General features: G+C 41.5%; 1 protein-coding gene across 2 annotated transcripts in view; it reads left to right on the top strand.

The window, feature by feature from the left end:
• The first annotated feature begins 2,007 nt into the window (after nucleotides 1-2,007).
• The window catches only part of LOC133425018 (methyl-CpG-binding domain protein 5-like), a 46,134-nt gene continuing 25,142 nt past the window's right edge, over nucleotides 2,008-22,999 (top strand). The window contains exons 1-2 of one of the 2 annotated variants that reach the window (XM_061715664.1): nucleotides 2,008-2,089; nucleotides 18,853-19,477. In XM_061715664.1, coding sequence (XP_061571648.1) covers nucleotides 19,365-19,477 — 113 coding nt within the window. In that variant the 5' untranslated portion in view covers nucleotides 2,008-2,089; nucleotides 18,853-19,364. Of the gene's footprint in view, nucleotides 2,090-9,066; nucleotides 9,147-18,852; nucleotides 19,478-22,999 lie in introns of those variants that run through there. The other variant, XM_061715665.1, reaches the window with a different exon arrangement.

Here is a 22,999-nt window from a genome sequence, read left to right as displayed (position 1 = left end):
GGCAATAAAGCTGCTGTCGTTGTAACAAATGTGATGTTAAAATGACCCTTCCTCAATAAAATGCACGCACATAACATCAAACTTAATTCAAATACAACAATACTTTATTAATCCACAAATGGAAATTAAAGGTTGCAGTGGTCATGAATTCAGACTTTTCAAAGATTCATTGCAAAGGTTTATAATGTAACTGTAACAACCTTGGATATACTGCTGCAATGATGATGCGAGAGATTTAGTTGCTCCGTTTTTAAGTGTTTATATGATAATATTACATAATAGATAAAAATAAATGTGAGAGGAGAGGGTGTCAGACAGTAGGTGTGGTTGAAATCTCCAAAGTTGCTCCTGAATGAATCGCTTCCGGTTGTGTTTGTTGCTTGGCAACAACCTCAGTGACGGGGTCGCTAACAGGTAAGGCAGGTGAACTCCTTCAGTAGATACAAACATCTGGGCTGCAGAGGTGCTGCTTCACATCTATCTATCTATCTATCTATCTATCTATCTATCTATCTATCTATCTATCTATCTATCTATCTATCTATCTATCTATCTATCTATCTATCTATCTATCTATCTATCTATCTATCTATCTATCTATCTATCTATCTAAGTATGTAAACACACACACACACACACACACACACACACACACACACACACACACATATATATATATATATATATATATATATATATATATATATATATACACACACACACACACACACATATACAGTACATTCAGTTTTATGTATATAATCTAAAAGAATAAACAACAAATTCTTTATATAGTTCAGAAGTATGTTTTAAAATATATACATAGAAATAAATATGTATGTATGTATGTATGTAATGTATGTATGTATGTATGTATGTATGTATGTATGTATGTATCAATATATATACACAGACAAAGAATATATATATATATATATATATATATATATATATATATATATATATATATATATATACGTATATATATATATATATATATATATATATATATATATATATATATATATATATATATGATATATAAATAAAGAGAAAAGAAAAATAGAAAATTTGGGATTAAAAAGTCTTTTAATTTCTTTTTAAAAATTGGAATAACTTCATTCATGTTTTTCAGTTTTTCATAAAAAAACGTATAAGGATAATTTTGAAAAACAAAGCTTATTGGTATCCTTTTAGGATGAAGAATTTGTTGTTTGTCTTTTCATGATAACATATAGCAAGATATATGTATTATAATGACATGAGATATGTTGAATTGTTTGGTTTGATTTGTTGTCATGTCATATTCTATGAATGACTGTAATAACCAGCGTTAATGTCCAGTGTTATTATTCCTGGTGTGGTTTGCGGTGCCACCTGACTGCGGCCCAGTGACTCACCCGGGTCGTCCCTCCCGCGCATCCAGCTGTTTTCCAGCTGTTTGCAGCGGTTTTCCTGCGCCGTGCAGCGCTGCCGGTGTTCTGCCAATCCTTGTTCCCTGCCAAGAACTGCTACTTTGTGGTTCTGCGCATGCGCACAGTCGATTTTCAAAGTTTGCATCATTTCTTGCACGATGTAAAATGGATAATATGGGATGTTGAGTATTTGATCCTTCAAAATACACTTACCCATGACATGAATTGCATTATACTTTGTGAACATTATACGATAAAGAGAAAAAAAACAATTCTATCGCTTTATTTGATATTCATTCATTCATTCGCCTTTATTTAACCAGGCAGGTCATTAAGAACAAGATCTTATTTACAATAACGGCGTGGCAAGCGACAAAGACCACTTGGGGGGAAAAGGAAGTGGTTTAGGGAGTAAAACACAGTAAAATTGTAGCTCTACAAAGGTAGAAAACCATTAGGTAGCATTTTTTGGCAAAGCAGCAGAAATTGGCATAACACCGGAGGAAACGCGCATCAGCTCCTCTCGCATCTGGTGGCCCGGCCGCCGCGCATGCGCAGCTTCGTCTCCATCATCTCCAGTATTCCAGTGGAAGCAGCAGCAGCCGCGCATGCGCAGCGTCGCTCCATCATCTCCAGTATTCCAGTGGAAGCAGCAGCAGCAGCAGAGCTAATGGGTAGGTCCTGATTCTCCTTTTACCAACACTAACCCCCCCAGGCTCGGCTCATTCACAGGCTCGGCACCGGGACGCCTCCTCCGGCTCATCCCAGCAGATTGCGGGTTGATGCGGCGGAGGACGTGAACGTTAAAGGGTGTTAGTTAGCACTGCCGAGCTACGCTGCTAAGTGGGCCCCGTCCCGGCCCCGGGTTGGCCCGGCCTCGGCCCCAGACGGTCCGCGGGCCCCGCTCACGCCGATCCCCCGGAGCCCGGGCCCGGGCCGCGGCTCCTCGCCAGTCCCGGGTCTCCGTTCGAGCGCGGGAAGGTTTTAATTCCGATTCCACGTTCCGAAGGCGGCGCGCGCAGCCGCGCTACGTCCCGCAGCTAAAGGCTGATTTATGGTTCCACGTCACACCGACGCGTAGCCTACGGCGTATGGGACGCGTAACGGCGCGCGTCGCCGCGTACCCCTTCGGCGTATGCTACGCCGTCGGTTTAACGCGGAACCATAAATCAGGCTTAACTGCTGCTGCTGCGGGGATGTACACAAAAACACGCACGTCTGGCGTGTTTCTGCACAAACTCCCGCACACACGCACACACCAGCGGCTTCTGCGGGGCGTGTGACGCGGATCTGAGGCTCATTTCTCCCCGCAGTGTTGGAGCAGCAGCCCGGGCTCGAGGTGTGATGTTGGCTTTAATGTGGACGTGGAGGAGAAAGTGTTGCTTTATTGTCCCCGAGGGCAGAAAGGCGTTAAAACCACATTAAAACACAATAACAGGTTAAAACTCAGCGTCACAGTGACAGGATCTGCCACCAGACATGAAATCTTTGTATTTATTTATTTCCAAAGAGGCAGTCCTGACCTTGTGCAGCTTTAACATCATTGAGGTTCACTCTGGCCATCGTCCCACATTGAGGTTGAGTGATTGAAACCAAGCAATAAATACAAAAATAAAATAAAGGCAGACATAAATTCAGTAAAATATCATAATCAGGTTTATTGGCCAAGACGGGGAATTTGATCCGGTTGTTTTGCTCACAGTACAGTAAATAGACAAATGACAGCTCTTATTAATGTATATACAATTTTTAAAAAAAAAAGAAAGAAATGTGCAGCAGTATGAGGTATACATGGTTATTGAAAGGTGCATTGTTACAGCATATGATTGTGGTTATTATTATTATTGCACAGTGGTTGATTTCTCTGAGACTCTATGAGTGGTGAGAATTCGTCAGGGTAACAGCTTGGGGGAAGAAACTTGGTTTATTGTCTCCGAGGGCAGAAAGGCATTCAAATAACATTAAAACACAATAACAGGTTAAAACTCAGAGTGACTAGATCTGCCACCAGATATAAAATCTTTGTATTTATTTATTTCCAAAGAGGCAGTCCTGTCCTGACCTTGTGCAGCTTTAAGATCATTGGGGTTCACTCTTGCCATCGTCCCACATTGAGGTTGAGTGATTGAAACCAAGAAATAAATAAAAAAATTGAATAAAGGCAGACACAAATTCATTAAAATATCCTCGTAAAAACTGGCATCAACCTGAGAACTTTAAAGCTTGCCATGATTAGTTGTTTTTATTTTACTAACGGTGTTGACATGGTGCCCAAAAGTGTTGAGATTTTATTTATTTATTTACTGATGCACATCTTCAGCATTGCAGCGAGAGAGACAGCAGCTGGGTTTGTCATAAAAATCCACCTAAACCTCCTTCATCCAGTCAATTAAGTCTGGTATTGTGGTCTGTAGCGATAGATGATCTGCACCGTTTTAACCATACTAAACATCTTTTACTTATAAAATAAACCAATCGGGGCAGCCTTGTTTTTCATGTTGTACGATCAATGTTTCTGGTGTAGCTGTAGCTTTTAACCCCAAAAGAGGCAGTCCTGACCTTGTGCAGCTTTAAGATCACTGAGGTTCACTCTTGCTTTCGTCCCACGTCGAGATTGAGTGATTGAAACCAAGAAATACATTTAAAAAAAAATAAAATAAAGGCAGAGATAGATTCATTAAAATATCAGAATCAGGTTTATTTGGCCAAGTCAGGTCAAACAGGGAATTTGACTCGGTTATATTGCTCACTGTACAGTAAATAGACATATGACAGCTCTTATTAACATTTATACAATTGCTTTAAAAGTGAAAAGTGCAGCAGTATGAGGTAGACATGGTTATTGAAAGGTGCATTGTTACAGCATATGATTTGGGTTATTATTATTATTATTATTATTGCACAGTGATTGATTACTCTGAGACTCTATGGTATTTACAAAAACGGATATTTCCCCCTCTATGTTTTGAAAAATACCATCATATCATATCATCAGATTGTTTTCAAAATCTCTTCATCTACACCAGTGGTGTTCAACCCGGGTCCTCGAGATCTACTGTCCTGCATGTTTCAGATGTTTCCCTGCTTCAGCACACTGTGAAACAAGGAGCTGTGTCAACAACAGAACTGTCCACACCTTGATAACAAGCTAATGAGGACCGTTAATTAGAATCAGGTGTGCTGAGGCCGAGAAACATCCAAAACATGCGGGACAGAAGATCTTTAGGACCAGGATTGGTGACCACTGATTTACACGAACCTACGCTGTTAAGGTGCTATGAGCAGCCAAACCTACAGGGGGCAGTGTAACGGGAAGCATAAAGTCATGCTAGCCAATCGGAATCCTGGAAAAAACATCAACAAATGACATGAGTAACTACAGTAGACTAAAAAATTGTAAACACAGGTCGTACACGTGACGCTGGTGACGTTTCTGTCGCATAATGTGACGTTCTTTCCCTCTGTTTACAAGCAAACGTGAAGACAGAGTTTTTGCCAATCTCCACTTTGGCTGGAGTTTTCAGAAATGATGGTTTTTGGTGACTTTGAGCTTCGTTTTCATGTAAACGAACGGCCAAAACGCATGAAAACACCACCGTTTTTGCTACGTGTAAATGGGGCCTATGAGTGATGAGGGTTCATCAGAGCAACAGTTTGGGGGAAGAAACTGTCTCTGAGTCTGGAGGTTTTGGCGTACAGTGCTCTGTAGCGCCGTCCAGAGGGGAGGAGTTCAAACAGACTGTGTCCTGGGTGTGAGGGGTCTGGTCCTGGTCCTGGACCAGTACAGGTTCAGGTCCTGGTCCTGGGTGTGAGGGGTCTGCAGAGATGCTACCTGCCCATTTCCTGGTCCTGGACCGGTACAGGTCCTGGATAGATGGGAGGTTAGTCCCAATTATCCTCTCCGGAGACCTAGGGCCAATCCCAATACACCCCCTACTTTCTACCACTAGCCCTAAGAAAAGAAGCCACAGATTTTAGGGCACTTGAAATCTTCCCAGGGCCCTGTCCCAATACCCCCCCTACCCCTACTTTTCAGCACTAACCCTAAATTTTGCGTGCTATGTCACTGCGTGGTTTACGTTAGAGTACATAAGCGACTGCGTAGTTACGTTTGCACAAACGTCACACCATACCAGGAAGCCCAGAGCTAAAAGCTGTTTTAATTTCAGCTGTAGCGCTGTTAATATGCCACTTTATTAAGTTTTAATATTTTTTCAGGCGTAAAAGTAACCGTTAAGATCCCCAACCTGGGCTCAGTTTATCCAAATAACGCCTGTTAAGAAATTTGATACGATGTTTTCGGGGATGATAATAGCCGCTGGTCCGCAGCTCACGTACAGACGTGATCGCCGGGTCAACCTGCACCGTCGTCCCGGGGAGAAACCTGCAGCTCTGTGGAGAATTACCGCTGGCTGAAATAAATCATTTAGGAAGATAAATGTTGGTTTAATAGATGAAATCTAACAGTTGTAGCTACGCCTGTTAAGAAATTTGCTCAGAAAATGTAGGAATGAAAACTGCCTGCCGGCTCGGGAGCTGATTTATGGTTCTGCGTTAAATCGACGCAGAGCCTACGGCGTAGGATACGGCATAGGGTACGGCGTATGGCGCGCGTCGCCGCGTAACCTACGCCGTAGGCTCTGCGTTGGTGTAACGCGGAACCATAAATCAACCTCTGGCGAGGTTTGAAAAAGACTTCGCAACAACGGGCAAACGAATGATTACGTACATTCACGGAGTGAATATTGTGAAAGTAAAATATATTTCTCGCTAGAAATGTAATCAAAATGCATTTTTATGTAGAAACTAACTCAAAATATTGATTTTATTCACTAAAAAATAAGATATGTCCGCCATGTTTTTTTTTTTTTTTTTGATTCAGTCCGCAAATGACGACGAAAAGCATTCTGGGAAATTTTTTCTAGCCCTCGGTCAGCTAGTGAGCATCTGAAAACCCTCGCTCTGAAGGGCCAAATTTATAAGCACTACCCCTAAATAAGCACACTACCACTAGGTGAAAAGAGGAATTGGGACACCACTACCCTCACGGGAACGCGCAAAATTTAGGGGTAGTGCTGAAAAGTAGGAGTAGGGGGGGGATTGGGACTGGGCCCTAATTGTCCATGTTGGTTTTTTAAGTGTTGGTTTATTGTCCCCGAGGGCAGAAAGGCATTCAAACCACATTAAAACACACGATAACAGGTTAAAACTCAGCGTCAGAGTGACTAGATCTGCCACCAGATATAAAAGCTTTGTATTTATTTATTTATTTATTTATTTTAAAAGAGGCAGTCCTGACCTTTTACAGCTTTAACATCATTAAGGTTCACTCTTGCCATCGTCCCACATTGAGATTGAGTGATTGAAACCAAAAAATAAATAAAAAAATAAAATAAAGGCAGGCAATTCAGTAAAATATCAGCGTAAAACTGGCATCAACCTGAGAACTAAGCATGATTAGTTTTTTTTTTTTTTTTTTTTTTTTTTTTTTTTTTTTAAATACTAACAGTGTTGACATGTTGCTCAAACGTGTCATCAATGAAAGTGTCGTTTTTTTTTTTTTTTTTTTTTTTACTGAGTCCTTACAAAAACCAGGAAACTGGACCATATTACATCGGTCATGAAATCACTACACTTCCAGTGAGTCAAAGGATAGAGTTTAAAATCTTACTGCTGGTCTACAAAGACCTGAATGGTCTTGGACCAAAATACATGCTGGATCTGTTGGCTCCCAGAACCCTGAGGTTCATCTGGATCTGTTAGTTCCTATGAAGCTCCCAGAACCCTGAGGTTCATCTGGATCTGTTAGTTCCTATGAAGCTCCCAGACCCCTGAGCTTCATCTGGATCTGTTAGTTCCTATGAAGCTCCCAGACCCCTGAGGTTCATCTGGATCTGTTAGTTCCTATGAAGCTCCCAGACCCCTGAGCTTCATCTGGATCTGGTTTGTTGTGGTTCCAGAACCAGAACCAAGCAAGGTTCATCAGCGTTCAGTTATTCTGCTCCTCATCGATGGAACAAACTTCCTGTAGACCTGAGGTCTGCTCCAACTGTAGATCCTTTAAATCAGGCCTAAAAACATTACTGTTTACTGAAGCGTACTCTTAAATTAAATACTTACCTGCTGTACTCTACTGCCCTTATTTTCAACAACTTGTGCTTTTTATTATTTTACATCTATCTACCTCTTTTTTACCTTATCATTTAATTTTATTTGTTGGGGTGGTAGTCTAGTGGCTACAGAGGTGGGCCTGGGTCTGGAGGTCCCAGGTTCAAGCCCCACAATGGCAACCAAGATGAACCACCTTGAGCCCCTGAGCAAGGCCTTAACCCTAATTGCTCCATGGTGTGTGTCTCCATGGATAAAAGCATCTGCTAAATGACAGTATTAGTATTTCCTGTTTAATTGTGTCTTGCTGCTTTTAATGTTGATGTAAAGCACTTTGAATTACCTTATGTTGAATTGTGCTATACAAATCTTAGATGTTCTGCACTGTTTTAACCACACTAAACATCTTTTACGTTGTGCTGCAGTGACATGTATTTCAACACTTTGCGTTAAATGAGGATATATAAACCGGGTCGGAGCAGCTTTGTTTTTCATGTTGCACGATCAATATTTCTGGTGCAGCTGTAGTGAGTTTTACATGTCCACAAAATCCTTCATTTTGTCACCAACGTCTGACTTTAGCTGTGGTCTTTTGAGGCGAGTCAGCCAAGTCATGTACCACAGCTGGGACATTCGCAACGTAACTGCCTCAACACCAGCAAAAATGCATTTTAAAATACTTCCTTGACATGTTAAGATACAGTGTAAGAAACGAGATTCTCCTGAAAACGCCAGTCAGATGTTGCATCTGCATCTAATGACTTGAAGTCAGTTTTTGTGATTCTTGCTGATTCTTATCCACCTGGATCTGGACAAGTGGACCAGGTCTCAGATCACACAGAGACCGGTCGGCTGTGTGGCATTCAGGGTCAACATATTACCTTTTTGTGTTTTTAAGGTACTTCTGGACTGTGATTGAGACTGACTTAGTTGCTGTCATCTCTTCAGTTGTTGCACGACTGAGTTAAAAGCTTCTTTTTTCCCGTTTTTCCCTCTTCCTCCTGTGGTCACCGGTTCTTGATCTTGTAGTGACCCGAATCACGAGTGGCACATGAAGGTTAGCAGCTGCTTTACCAGCCAAAATGACTTCTTATTGTTGTCGTAACGAGTCAGTGTTCTCAGAAATAGTTGTGCTCTGGATAGGCGGTGGTTTAAGCCAAATGACATGGCAGATATTAAGCTGTAATGATTGCTGTGATCATTTAAAAGCTGTTAGGATGCTTTTTTAATCCAGTAAAAGGGTTAAACGTCCCAAATATCACAATATGGACCTCTTGAATGATGCTGAGACTCAGAACTGTGTTATGACACAAAAGCTACTATGTCTGATTTATATTCTTTAACATTTGGATATTCAGATGGAACGTTTTCATTTGCATAAAGTGTAGTCCTTAATGGACCACAAATGTGGTTACTGAGACATCTTTGGCTTTGTCGTTTTAATGTGATTTTTCTTTTAAGCTTCAGTTCAAGACCACATCCCTGTTAGACCTCAGCAGCGGTATTTGTGGATATTTCTGCATTTACACTTTTTGTGTGTGCAGTTCCCATCATGCGGAGGACAGCTGGGTGCCAAAACTTGTACCTTACCTTCGACAGATGCTTGCTACGTCACATTTTAAGGTCAGATACACCTTCTCAGATGGCCGTAAATATCTTCCGCTCACTATTTCTGTAGGCTCATCTTGCAGCGCAGACATCAGTGACTCTGCAGTGATGTTTGTCAGGTGTCGCGTTACTCTCCTTGTCATCTATTAAGGACATTTCTCCTCAACATTGCTTCTTGGTGACAGAGTAGTGACGACTCCAGTGCATGCGGCGGACAAAATGAGTGCAGTGGGGGCCTGTTACATTTACGTTTGAGCCAGGCTCAGTGTAAAATACTTACGCACTGATGGGATCGGGTGAAACAGTTTGCTCTCTTTCATGCAAAGGATCACAGTAAACCTTTGCTTGTTCACACCGACCAGGCGGTGGCTGCTGAGAGCGGTCGTGGTCGCGTTCAGGCGGCATGCCGGCATTGCAGAATCGCCTTAGAGAGCAGTAAACTCTGGATGCATGAGTTGTGCAGTAACCTGGCAGCACATTCCATCTCTGTCGCTTATAAACAGAACGGCAGGGTGCAAAGACGCCGCTACCGACCCACCTTAAATGTGCTGTGTGAAAGAGCCCATTGTCTTCGAAGGCCCTTAAATGCAGCAGTTTGACCAAAATAATGTTTAATGGCTTCAAAAATACTCTTATCTTCTTGGAAGAAATGTAATTGAAATAATTCAAGATTCATTCATGTGATAGTGAAACATTTTTAGATGTAATGTTTTTCTTAGTACTTGACGTCGTCCTGCTGTCAGTAGAACATTAATATTGGTGTATACGTCTCAGCGTTGAAGCTTTTCTTACTTATTAAAATCTTGGTCACCTCACAGCTCTGATTGGAGAAATAATTCTGAGGTGGATATTCCTGCTGTGTTCTGCTGATTGTTGTCCAGTCCCGTGACCCAGTTTTGACCCGGCTAGAGTGAACAAAAACATGGTCTCATTTATGATCATAAGATACTCTGGTACTGTATACGCATGAGTTGATGGTTCACTCAATGACTGCGAGGTGTCCTGGTCCATCATCTACGGGGGCCGAGATCCGCCATTGCTGAAAATTAAAGAAACGCTGCAAATAAAAAAACGCTGCTGCAAATAAAATAACGCTGCTGCAAATAAAATAAACGCTTTGCAAATAAAAAAACGCTGCAAATAAAAAAACGCTGCTGCAAATAAAATAACGCTGCTGCAAATAAAATAACGCTGCTGCAAATAAAATAAACGCTTTGCAAATAAAAAAACACTGCAAATAAAATAAACGCTGCAAATATATATAAAAAAACAACACAAATAAAAGCCACAACGGAAGTGAATTACCGGGGACTATTTTTGCCGATGCACCGGTGTTTTTACGTGAGAGGAGAAGAAGAAGACGAAGAAGACGTAAGTGAAAAGGAAGAAATAAGAAGATCGAGGAATAAGAAGAACAACGAATGAGAAAATAAATGAAAAGGTTCAACGTCGCTACGTGTAATTTTTAATGTGCTTAAGGTGCATCAGCAAAAATAGTCCCCGGTAATTCACTTCTATTGTGGCTTTTTTATTTGTGTCGTTTTTTTTATTTTATTTGCAGCGGGGTTTCTTTATATTTGCAGCGTTTCTTTATATTTGAAGCAGCGTTCTTTTTGTTTGCAGCGTTTATTTTATTTGCAGCGGCGTTTGTTTCTGTTTGCAGCGTTACTTTTATTTTCAGCAATGGCGGGTCTTGGCCACCGTGCTTCACATTGGGTGTGACGTGTTTCTGCTGAAATGCTGTGATTGGTTTCCTCCAAGCGTGATGTTGGACATTAAGGCCAAACATCTCCATTTTGGTCTCATCTGTCCACAGGACATGGTGCCACAAGGCTTGTGGCTTCTTCAGACGGTCTTGTGGTTCCATGTTCTTCTTAGACTGTTGAGTTGGTTCCTGGGAACGGTCCCAAACCAACCGTACCGGTGCAGTCTTCTTCCAAGTGGGCTGTCATGGACTTTAACACGTTCAGAGCATTGCATGGTCTGACTGTGGGGTAAATCTGCTAGAGGTCTTGGAAAGGTCCACAACGGTCCTGAATGTTTTCCTCTCGTTAATCATTTTCTCACTGTACTACGTTGAACTCCATAATATTTGTAACCCTTTCCAGATTGCTGTGCAGTAATAATTGCTTCTCTAAAACCATTGCTGACTTCTTTCCCCGTCGACACTGGATTAACACCATATATTGGATGCTTCAGACCAGGAAACTGCGAAAACAGAGGCTTTTATAGCGGTCTGCACACTTGCTGATGATGAGCAGCACCTGACTGCATATAACCTGTTTAAGTCCTGAGGAAACAGTAAGGGAGTGATCTATTAGTTGTCTTATTTTCTTCATTTTTGGATAAAGAATAATAACATGGTGAAAAAGGTTTCATGTCGTTGTCTGTCGTAGGTTGTATTTGCAAATACTAAGACCATCAGCAGTAAGATGTAGTATTTTTTGTTGTGAAGCTGAACTGTGGACCTGTGTCAGTGCAATGACCCAGTCAGGAGTCAAAAAGATCATATCATTGAGCTGTGATGGTTGACGTTGGGGACTTTGGCCAGTTTCATATTCAGGGTCGTTAAATTGAGTTGTTTTTCTCTTATGATGCCTTGATGTCGTCTTTATGGTTGCCATTTGAAGATGGAGCTCATAGAAATAAACAATTTGAGCTGATGAATCGCAGTTTTTCTGTCTTTATAGCTGCTGAAGCGCTGACTGAAAACATTATCTCTTTTAATGTTTTGCATATAAGGACAATTAAAAAAAATTGCTCTTCAACAGGTCTTATAATGATGTTATTACAACTTCAGATGAACAGCTTCACAGGATGTGACATATTCTGCGTTATTATTTATTTAACAGAGGAATTAAAGAATTAAGAGGGGAAGTGGCAGCCGGGTGCGACTAATTGAATGCAGGTGGATCAGTTGATCATCTGCCAATGTGAGCGCTCTATTGAAGCAGAAATTGTGGAGATTTGCTGGTCTGAAGCAATCGGGTGTGGGTTGATATAATACCAAGGAGGAACGACGTCGTTATTGGTGTTAGTGAAGCAGTTGTTGGTGCCCATCAATCTGGGGAGGGTTTCCAGGACACTCCCAAACAACAAGAAAGATTGTTCCCACGTAGATACAAACTGGAGGTCAGTCTTGGGAGGATTGGATGTCCCAGCAAGTTTATCTCAAGGTCAGACTGTGCAATACTCTGGGAGATCATGTTAAACCCCAGAGCTGCATCTCAGACTCCACCGGCCTCTGTTAGCATGTTGGAGGTTAAGACCATACAAATAGAAAGGTGAAGTTGCCCGAAGAAAGCCTGTAAGCCAAAACCAGCATGACTTCTAAATGAACCACAAGACTTCCTGAACGTTACCTTTGGGATAGACCAGACCGGAGCAGAGATGTTTGGCTGGAAGGCAGAGCTCAACTGTCAAGCATGGTGGTGGAGGGGGGATGATTGGGGCCTGCGTTACATCTAAACCAATGGTCTCCAACCTTCTCTGGACCGCGGACCGGTTTAATGTCTGACAATATTTTCACAGCTCAATCTAAAGGTGTAGCTGATAAAAACGAAATAAAATGACAAGATCGGCATTAAAAACTGTGGTATTTTCTCAATAATGACGATGATGATGAATAATAATAATAAAACATAATTTTCGAAAAAATAAAATAATGGAAATAGTAAATTACCTTTTTAAATAAATATTTCTATAAATGTGTTTTTATGTTTGTTTTCTCATTAACGTTATTTAAAGCCAGGCTTTTATTTTATTTGTTGGAGACCGATATTTAGTGCTTTTATTTTGAAGGCGTCTCAGCGAGACCTTGTAAACATCCGGCGCTTCGGACTTTAACCGTAAAAGTTTAACGGCAGTAGAAAGTTTGTCTGAAAGACTAAACTAGTGTCAGGAATGTTAAAGTGGAGCCTAACTGACACAAAACACAAACACAAAACACCTGCTGATAAGGATTTGTTTTCTTTGCAAATGTTATGCCGTATTTATGTCCAGCTTGAGTTTGGTTGCCATGGTTACTCATGTATTGTGGTTAACGGTAGCTGTTATTACCGACCGAGCGAGCAGCCGTGTCGGTCTGTATTTAAGTTAAATGCAAAAGTTGAAACTTATATGAATGTAGAAAGACTAACTCTATTTTATTTTTTTATTTTATTTTATTCCTTTATAGCTCTTACGGTGTGTTTGCAGTGTATTTACATCCAAGCAATAAAAACATTGAGAGTCAACCATCATCAGTCGGGGCTACAGAAATTATTTTTTCTTTCTGTGCGGCCCGGTACCAAATGACCCACCCGGGGCCCGGGGGTTGGGGACCACTGATCTAAAGGACCTGAACCCCTTGTGTGGACCGGTATGGATAATATTTAAAATGTGAGGCCATCCGGCTGAAATTTGGTTGTGTGACAGGACGGTGATCCCAAACACGTACAGTTTTTTATTTTGACCCGGTGTTGTGTTTCCTGCGTTGTCCGTCAGAGTTGTTTTCTTTTTCACGCTGACGTACATCAGCAGCGGCTTTGTGCGCAGACCTTTTGTGGGTTGCCGCGACCTGTTAACGTGCAACAAAACGGCTGTAACTTGTCTGCCTTCATCACTGGAAACTGTAAGGTAACCACACAAAAAGCCTTTGATGAATGCCTCGGAAAAAAATAAATCCACTGTAAGCTTCTCCCTTCCTGTAAGGCTTCAGTTGGCTTTGCTGTTCAGGTGGTTATTTTTTCTGCACCGTCGTCGTCCCGAGTCTGCCTGTCTCTTTTTCGTGTCACTCTGAACAATGAATGTGAAAAGGCCAAAAACACAGTCCTCAAAAAGATCAGCCTGCAGTAAAAGGTTGGGGATTTGTTATGTCATTCACTTTGGAAGTGGCTGTGGCTGTGAGTCAGGATGTGGTCACACAAGATGGGTGGCAAAACGCTAGAAAATCAGATTTACATGGACGCCTTTAGATGAGCAAAGGTGCAGATGAAGGTTCGCATCACATTTGTAATTTCTAATCAAAAAGCCTTATTGGCCGCCCGCTCTCCACAGTTTTAGGCGATACGAGCCAATAAAAAAAGACAAATGAGTATCCTGTTTTTTCCAAACATGGCGTTATGGGAAATTAGATTTTAATTGTGGCAGTTTCCCCGATTGGACGCTGCAGCATCTCCCGAGACGAGTCTACAGGTGCTGCTGTGTTTCCTGATAAACAGCATACGTTTAACTGCTGCCTCCTTTTTTTTTATTTTTTCGCATCCTCCTGCGTACCTCTATCCCTCTGTGGTTGTGTCGCCGGGTTCGCTCCGAGCAGCTCATAGAGCAGTTATGAGTCAGCAGCACCAGCGACGGAGACAAGGCTTAGCACGGAGCTCCATCACTCCGCCTGACTTACAAGCTCCCGGCATCATCCCGTATTTGAACTTCACGCTCAGGAAGACGGTAAAAACTTCAAATATTGCTGCAGCAAAACCTAACGGATCGCTCTACGCCACAGTTCCTGTCCACGTTTTCAGTCACGGTGACGTAAAAAAAAATCTGTGTAATGACAGTGAAGGGAAGAAAATGAAGGCTTTTATCTTTCTTTGTGCTGCACGGTTGTTAGAGCAGCAGTGATAAACGTAGGAGTGGGCTGGCGTGTGCAGCAGAGTACGTATCACAGCTGAGCAGACGCTGCTGTGGGTCCAGACACTTCTGCAAAGTACAGTGCTGACTAGTTGGTTAATAGAGTGTTTATTAACTTTTCAGTGGTTTCCTTTTAAGTGGTCCTCCAGGATGCTGCATGTAAAAATAGAGCTGTGCAATATGTTTCTTTAGCATTAATGTTGCAAATAGATCTTTTTTTTTCTTTCTGATACCAGTTGCGATACCTCTGATATTAGTATCGGCTGATACTGAAAACTGATCCCATTCCAGTGCTGCCTTTAGTTTTTAATAACAAGTTAAACAAGTTTAACAGCATCGGATGAAGAATGTTCGTTTATTAAATGAAGAAATCAAGGAATTAAAGCTATTAAGTTTTAAAATTAGACTCAGATCTTTAAGACCAACAAACAAGAAAACTGGAAATTATTTCTACGGGTAAAAATATGTGATTTATTTTATACAAAATGTTCTGCTCTTAAGACTAAGTTAAAACCCCTCTCTGACATGCCGTCGTCACCAGCAGGATTTGTTTGAGTCCTTCTCATAACCATAACTCCTGGATCGTTTAGGATATCTAGACAATTCCAAAGTTTGTGTTAGTGAGAGTTGGAGGATGCAGAGGATGGGGTTGGTTGGCTGTGGTGACCCCTGAAGGGACGAACTAAAAGGAAAAGAAGACCTGGAACAGCGGGATGGAGGTTTTGGCACATATACAGGACTGTCTCAGAAAATTAGAATATTGTGATTTTCTGTAATGCAATTACAAAAACAAAAACGTCATACATTCTGGATTCATTACAAATCAACTGAAATATTGCAAGCCTTTTATTATTTTAATATTACTGATCATGGCTTACAGCTTAAGAAAACTCAAATATCCTATCTCAAAAAATTTGAATATTCTGGGAATCTTAAACTTAAACTGTAAACCATAATCAGCAATATTAAAATAATAAAAGGCTTGCAATATTTCAGTTGATTTGTAATGAATCCAGAATGTATGACATTTTTGTTTTTTTTAATTGCATTAGAGAAAATAAAGAACTTTATCCCAATATTCTAATTTTCTGAGACAGTCCTGTAGTCTTTACGGGGCTATCAGGACATCTGACGCAGAATCACAGATGACCGTCGCCAGCGTGTCACGTATTTACAGTCTATTGGTCACACATTTGTAACGCTAGATTCTCTCTGTCGTTACTTTTTCGTGGTTGGTGGCGCAAATCCATTATACTACTACTACTACTACTACTACACTATGATCCACTAAATGGTAACCTTCTAATCGAGTTTTGGAGAGCAGATATTTGGGTCTCACGTACTATTGGCACTGGACTAAAATTACCTCTGGATCAGCAAAATCTGTGTTTTATCGTAATTTACAGATTTAAACTCCGAAGTGACGTCGAGGCCTCGCATTTTATTAAACAAGTTACATTTTAAATATTGATTCAAAAGCATCTGATGAGACACTGGATGCTTAGGTTTCAGTGACGATGCTCCACATTTTGGCAAGCCACAAAATCAGCGAATCGGGTATGGGGTATCGGGTATCTTTTAAGTTGCCTTGGTAACGGTAAACGTAACCAGAACTTTTGTTGAAGCCTAATGGGTAGAGTTTCTGTGTGAAGCCTTATGTTGATTCATTTCTGTACGTTTATCTTTAAAAATATCAGATAATTTCATTATTTTTGGTGGATATAGGCTAAAGTTGTAACATATCACCACACGACGATGTACCACAATCGCCGAAATTACTCTGGGAAAGACGCTGAAAAGGTGACGAAAGGATTCCAGCCTGCACATCAGCGAATTACTGACATGTGCATTCGGATGGGATTGAAATGATCTCATGACCACCTCAGTGGTTGCTGAAATAGGTAAAAAAAAATTACCGCAGGTCCCCAGATCATTTTAATCCCGTGCAAATGTGGAATAAGTCTCAGAAAAAGAACACGCAAAACATCTCTGTCACGCGTTTACGATTACGACTACGTTGACCATTCATTGCTGGCCCTATTTACCCACGGGAAAGATTTTCTCTGCTGGCTTTTGTAGCATCAAAGAAGGATTAGCCTTCGGTTTTTTGGCGACTTTTTCTGATGCTGATATTGATCCTGGAACGAGTCCAGTTAAGTACAGACAGGCCTCAGCAACCCGTGTCTGCTAACTCTGGAGTTTCCTTTCAGAAATGAGAGAAGTTCACCCACAGTTGCCAGAAATCCACAGCGATTGATCTGGATGATCAGCTCCTACCGGCCGTTGAAAACGTCAGATTTCGCTGCTCACTTGAACGTTTGCGGCTGTGGTTTAGTTGAATGGTGGCCTGGTGTCCCAGAGAAGTGAGAATGATGCTGTGGCGACAGTAGTAGGGCTGGAGATCGATTCAAATATCAAGATTCGATTCCGATTCTTAAGATTCAGAATCGATTATCACGCTTCGATTCGATCCGATATTGATTTGGGTTACTGTTAATAAAACTGTTTTTTCAGCTGTTGCATGAATTATATGACTGTCTAGTTCTGCAACATATTAATACTAGTATTATATTGAGATTCAACAGCAAGTATTGGCAGCTAATGATGCTGTAAGGACCAATCAGCTCCCAGAATGCTGATAGAACTGCTTTCAGAAACATCGTGGGTCAGAATTACCAAACAGATCCAGGGAGGAAACAGACGGATGAAATCGGTTTTATTTTTTCCCCATTTACGAGAATTTGGTTTTTAACATTTATGCAAATGTACCCCAAGACAGTATATAAAGCAAAGAAATATAGACAATGTATGCAATTATAACTGAAAACTTTAATGTTTTCATACCTTTAAACATATTTAAAGGCAAAAACATGGCACCAGTTATTCTCGTGTCCAACAAAACATTCCTTTTTTGGGCATAAACAAAAAAGTACCAAAAGTTGTAATGATGAAAAAAAAATATTTCTTCTTTTTTTTTTTTTAAATCGATCTTTAGACATATGAATCGATTTTTAGGAATTAATATGAGAATCGATTTGAAATCGGAGAATCGATCTTTTCAACACAGGCCTAGACGGTAGTCCGACAATCGTTCAAGGTTAGCAGAAAATACAATTTTAAAAGGAGAAAAAAAGCTTTTTCTGGGGCGCTGCATCGCTCTCCTGGTCGAGTGTAAACGGAGGCTCCGGTCCTCGTGGAGCCGGCCCGGGTTCAACCCATTTCCTTCAGAAACGGCCTCTTTTGCCATCAGATCTTCTTCTTTTGGATAAAACTGGTACTGGATGGGCAGGCAGTACCAGCCAGCACTCAACCCAGGTATCGGTGTTGAAAGGAGAAAAAAAAACGTAATCAGAAAATTACTACCTGGTTTTAAAGCTGGATACTTGACAGCAACCAAAGTTGTCAGAGGAACAGACCCGTCTTTAGTCTTGTGCTTCAGTCTCATTCATGTTAATGAGTGAAATGTTTGTTTTGATTAACGGTTAATTAAAATAATACAATGTGGCTGCGGTACTGGTATGATAAAATACATTTTCAGAGTCTCATACACTTTCTAAGGAGAAATTTTCATCATAATAGTGACAACAAGGAATTACTTGGCACTTTTTTCTAATAATCACGAATATTGGTGTTCATTATTCATGATAATTTTTTCACAGGGGTATGATCCTTCAGAGCTGGCTGACGTATAACATCTTCACCAAACACATCTGTCTTTCCTCTGTTGCGTTTCCATTCATCACTTCTGGTTCTGCACAGATGTTGAGGTTCTGTGACAGAAATAATGATTTATTTGACGTAACATGCCGTTTTCCTGTCTTAAACCGGCTTAATCTGGTCAGTATTGGCACCGACACCAAACGTCATTGATCCAGGTCTGAGCTAAATATTTAAATATAATTATGACCATTTTTACTCTCTTTTCCAGCTTATTTGAAACAAAATTAACTGGAAAACAGAAGTAATCAATTGTAAATGACAAGCCGCTGCAGGATATTAGTTTTCATTGATAATGTGATTAATTCCCAGAGCAGATCGTTTCATGAGCGTTTACTTCTGTGTGAAAATTGCATCAGTTCATGCCTTTGTCTCCTCTCTCTGGCTCACACAGGAACCATGGGAATAGCACGACCCAGCAGAGTTCAGGAACCAATATGCTGAACAGACTCTACGTGTCCCATTGAGGCACCGTTTTCTGGCCGCTGAATAATAAGTGCTGAAACATTAATAATAAAGGACTTTCCTTGGAAAGCACAGATCACGTCCCCCCTTGTGACCCCTCCCCTCCCCCTTCCCCCTGTCTGCCGGGATATGGCTGCGAATGACAACGTTCAGTAATGGAGGTCCACGCGGCGTTGAGCAGTGTAGCCATGAAGCAGCTGGCAGGGTAGGGTCTGCCGTGAGCTCGCCTCACCCGGCCCGCCGGCCCCAGCAGAGAGCAGAGTCCCACGTGGAAGCGTAATCTCACGGCCCCGCCCGTCTCCTCGGCCCTCCCGACGACCCCCACGCACACCCACCACAGCTTCAGCTTCGGAGAGACGGAACATGACGCGCATGGCAAGGACGCTGGTTGATGTCTGATAAAAGAACCTCTGAGGTGTCGCGCGCAAAACCGGTGGAGCAATGAATGGCGGAAAGGACTATGAGGCGGGAGACGAGAGGCAGGCCGTCCCTGTCCAGGTCCCCATTGGCTGGCAGCGCAGGCCGGAGCACGGCGGAGGTGTGGCCTACGTGAGGTAAGAATAATGTCATGAAATAACTGCACACATACTTTAAAAACAGCCCTTTTCAACAAAGATCAATGATTTAATTAATAATTAAAAAAAAGTGAGGTTTCTATATTTAACACTCTTTAGAACTTAATCTAGAGTCCCATAGGGCACGGCGGTGCATGTCTTCTCAAGCCGTGCCAGCGCCGACAGGAAGTCAAATGTGAGATTGGTATGGAGAATCTGGTGAATTTTCAAAATAAACTCTTATTTTGATATTACGTAAACCAGTGGAGACTGTGTGCAACCAATTCACAGGGTTTTAGAAGAAAGTTAAACCATGTATGAGCAGAGGTCCAGCCTGGCTGTAACAATATATCGTGCCACGAAATTTCGCGATACAAAAACGTCACGAAACGTGTCGTGGAGGTGACAGTGTATCGCGATATTGGGTTATTAATATTAATCTATTGTGTTGACTAGTAACGCGCATCCGACCGCGCCTCGACCCGCAGACCAAAATCTTCCTCCACTCAGAAGAAACTAGTACCGTTTTGGTCCCGATCACGGGACTCTTGCAGGGTTTTGAGCTCTGAACTTTTACTGATGTAAGGCTGGTGTAGAGTTAAGCCTTACCTTATTAAATTAAACCTTTTTGGGGTTGTGAGTAGGATAAACACGGGGAAACTTCTGCTGAGTTCCAGTGTACTTTAATGTCCCTCAACAGTGTAGGATTTTAGAACATCCACAGCACCTAGTGCCGTACTGGGGCGTATCACTCCGCCCAATCTAAAACAGACTAATCACTACAGATAAACTGTATAGTGTCATTATAGTCCCTGATTTACATCAGAATATAAAGAATATATTTATAAAATAATGAACCCTGAATTACCAAAATAACCTTCTTAACAAAAATAAATCTCCTCTTACACTTATAAGGTTAGCATGAATCAATCTTTTTTATGATGTAAAATTGTATGTATTTATTTACTTTTATTTATTTATTTAATTTTAGTTGTTAAATTTCTGGAAAAGAAAAAAGTCAAGTCATACATGAGAGAAACTATTCAGTTTGTGGCTAAATATTTGTACTTATATGAATCTGAAGATGCATAATGCAAACCTGACATTTACTTTTAGTTCAGTTTGTGGAAAATGGTTGGCCTGGCTTTCTCTTTAAAACTTAAACAGTTATAAAGCATTACAAACTGGAACAATAGGGCAAACGTACAGCATTGTTTTGTATTTTGTGTCTTTCAAATAAAAGACCATTTTTTCCAGTCATATGTTCCTCATTCAAGGTTGTTAAAAAAAAATACTGCTATAATATCGTTATCGTGACCTCAATATGGTGTTTCGTACCGTACCGTATCGTGATATTAGTGTATCGTTACAACCCTAGACACCGCTCATCGTGTTAATATGTACAAACATTAGTTTGCTCCAAAACCGAGCCGCAGCATTTCCACAGCCTGTGGGACCCAAGTGTTTGCGTTGTTCTTGCATCTATACCAGGGTTCAAGCTCACTGTTTTTGCTTAGATAAAATGTAGGATTAGATAGGAAAGCAATTCAAATGGAGGAATGAGGTTTCAGTGGGTCTGCGGCCATTGATCCCAATCCTTCCCCTTGTTCAGTACGGAGATTTAGATTGGCTGCTCTGGATGGGACTGTGGTTTCCAGGGTGCAGCATGAACAGACGCAGAAGAAATAGACAAGAAGCCAATGATGGCGCTTTTGCCCTAGTCCCGCCTTCCCCCGGCTCGGCTCGGTTCAGCCCAGTCTTGCACGTTTGCACTAGGGGCTGAGACGGGTAGAGCCGCTCCAAGCCGATACTATTTCTGTAACCATTCTGGCCAGGTTCTTTGCGGGCTGAGCCGGGACTATTTCCGACGTCACCACCCTCCGCGCCACTGATTGGTCGAGTCAGCGCGAGAGCGACCCGCAGCTCGCGGTGATTTTATTATAAAGCGCAAAACGTCTGTTTGGTGATCCAACTCTGAGGTGCAGATGTTCATAAATATGGTGGCTGACGAGAGAATTAAAAAAGGGATGTAGACGGGCTGTTTTACTCTCAGCCGTTCGCGGCTCCAGCTGATTTCTCATCAGCGCCGACATGAACAAAGCGGTTGCGCAATCGAGTACGTCACAGCAGCTTCACCCCAACCTGCCCACTTCTCCCCTGGCTGTGGAAAAACAAACGGGTAGAGGCGGGTAGAGGCGTGACGAGCCGAGTCTGGCCGAGTAAGTCCTAGTGCAAAAGTGCCATTAGAGAAACGGATCATGTGACACAAGCGGACCCGTATCAACAAAACACATCCAGCTCCGACACAAAGGTGATGGTGACTGTGGTACGTCATGTGACCTGCAGATGCCACCAAGGTGTTTCCATGGCAGCTTCACTGATTACAGCTTGCAGTGTTGTTGGCGATCAGCCGCGTTTCAGCCACGTGTCATCCGGAGCTGCTCCTGCGTTGCCTCTCCGTCACGTGCGAGTGTGACGTCGGGGAAGCAGTGCTCAGCAGAATACACAGCTGAGTATTTATTGGCGGTTGTATTGACGTCAGCAGCAGCGCATCTTTCACCTTTCATTGGTGATGCACCGTATCAGGCTCTAAAAGGTGTTGTGTTTTCTGTCTGACTCTTTGGTTTTTTTGTTTTTTAATTACCATAAAAAGGTACGAGGTGTCTGCTGACACGAGCGCTCTCAGCGCAGGTGAACTTCCTGAGTCTCAGTGTCTCCTCCTTTTCCTGCTTAAACTGCTCCTGTGTAGGGCTGGGTATCGGTTCAAATGTCAAGATTCGATTCAGATTCTTAATATTCAGAATTGATTATCATGATTCGATCCGATTTGATATTGGCTTAGTGTTATTTAAAATGTTTTTTTAGCTGTTGCCTGAATTATATGACTGTAAAATAACTAGTGAAATAATAATTTCACAATAATTATTGTGAAATAACTAAGAAATAAATAACTCAAACAGGCCTTTCAATATCCATTTAAAGTGCAAAAAAGAAAGAAATTGCAACAGTTCATGCAGTAAACAAATCATTTTAGCTTATCTAATGTATTCTGTCACCACGCACACATATTGCCATGAAGCACCTGGCATTTTTCAGAAGTGTCATGACAAACTGTGTGTCCGACTACTGGGATTAAAGTTCACCTGGCGAAAATGATGGGAAAAAAAATTGATCTTTAGACATAAAAATCGATTTTTAGGAATTAATATGAGAATCGATTTAGAATCGGAAAATCGATTTTTATTTTTATTTTTTTATAATTTCATTTTTTTTAATTTTTTTTTGTAACTTTAAAATCGATTTTTGTCAACACAGGCCTACCCCTGTGTGTTTTCCAGCATCCCGGATGCATACAAGAGACCATAAAACTGTTGCAGGGACTGTTCTGGGAAGATGCTTCAGACCCCTGATGTTGCTTTGAGATGAAACGAGAGGATTTATGGACACAGAGTTTAGCAACAAGGAAATGTAATTGTTGTGGTGTATCAGGGGTGAACATCAGGTTTTGGTGTCGGCCTTTGA

The sequence above is a fragment of the Cololabis saira genome, chromosome 24 (genome assembly GCF_033807715.1).
Source record: "Cololabis saira isolate AMF1-May2022 chromosome 24, fColSai1.1, whole genome shotgun sequence".
Classification (NCBI taxonomy): Eukaryota; Metazoa; Chordata; class Actinopteri; order Beloniformes; family Belonidae; genus Cololabis; species Cololabis saira.
The sequence above is the reverse complement of the archived record's forward strand: the minus strand, read 5'-3'. Positions and strand labels throughout refer to the sequence as shown.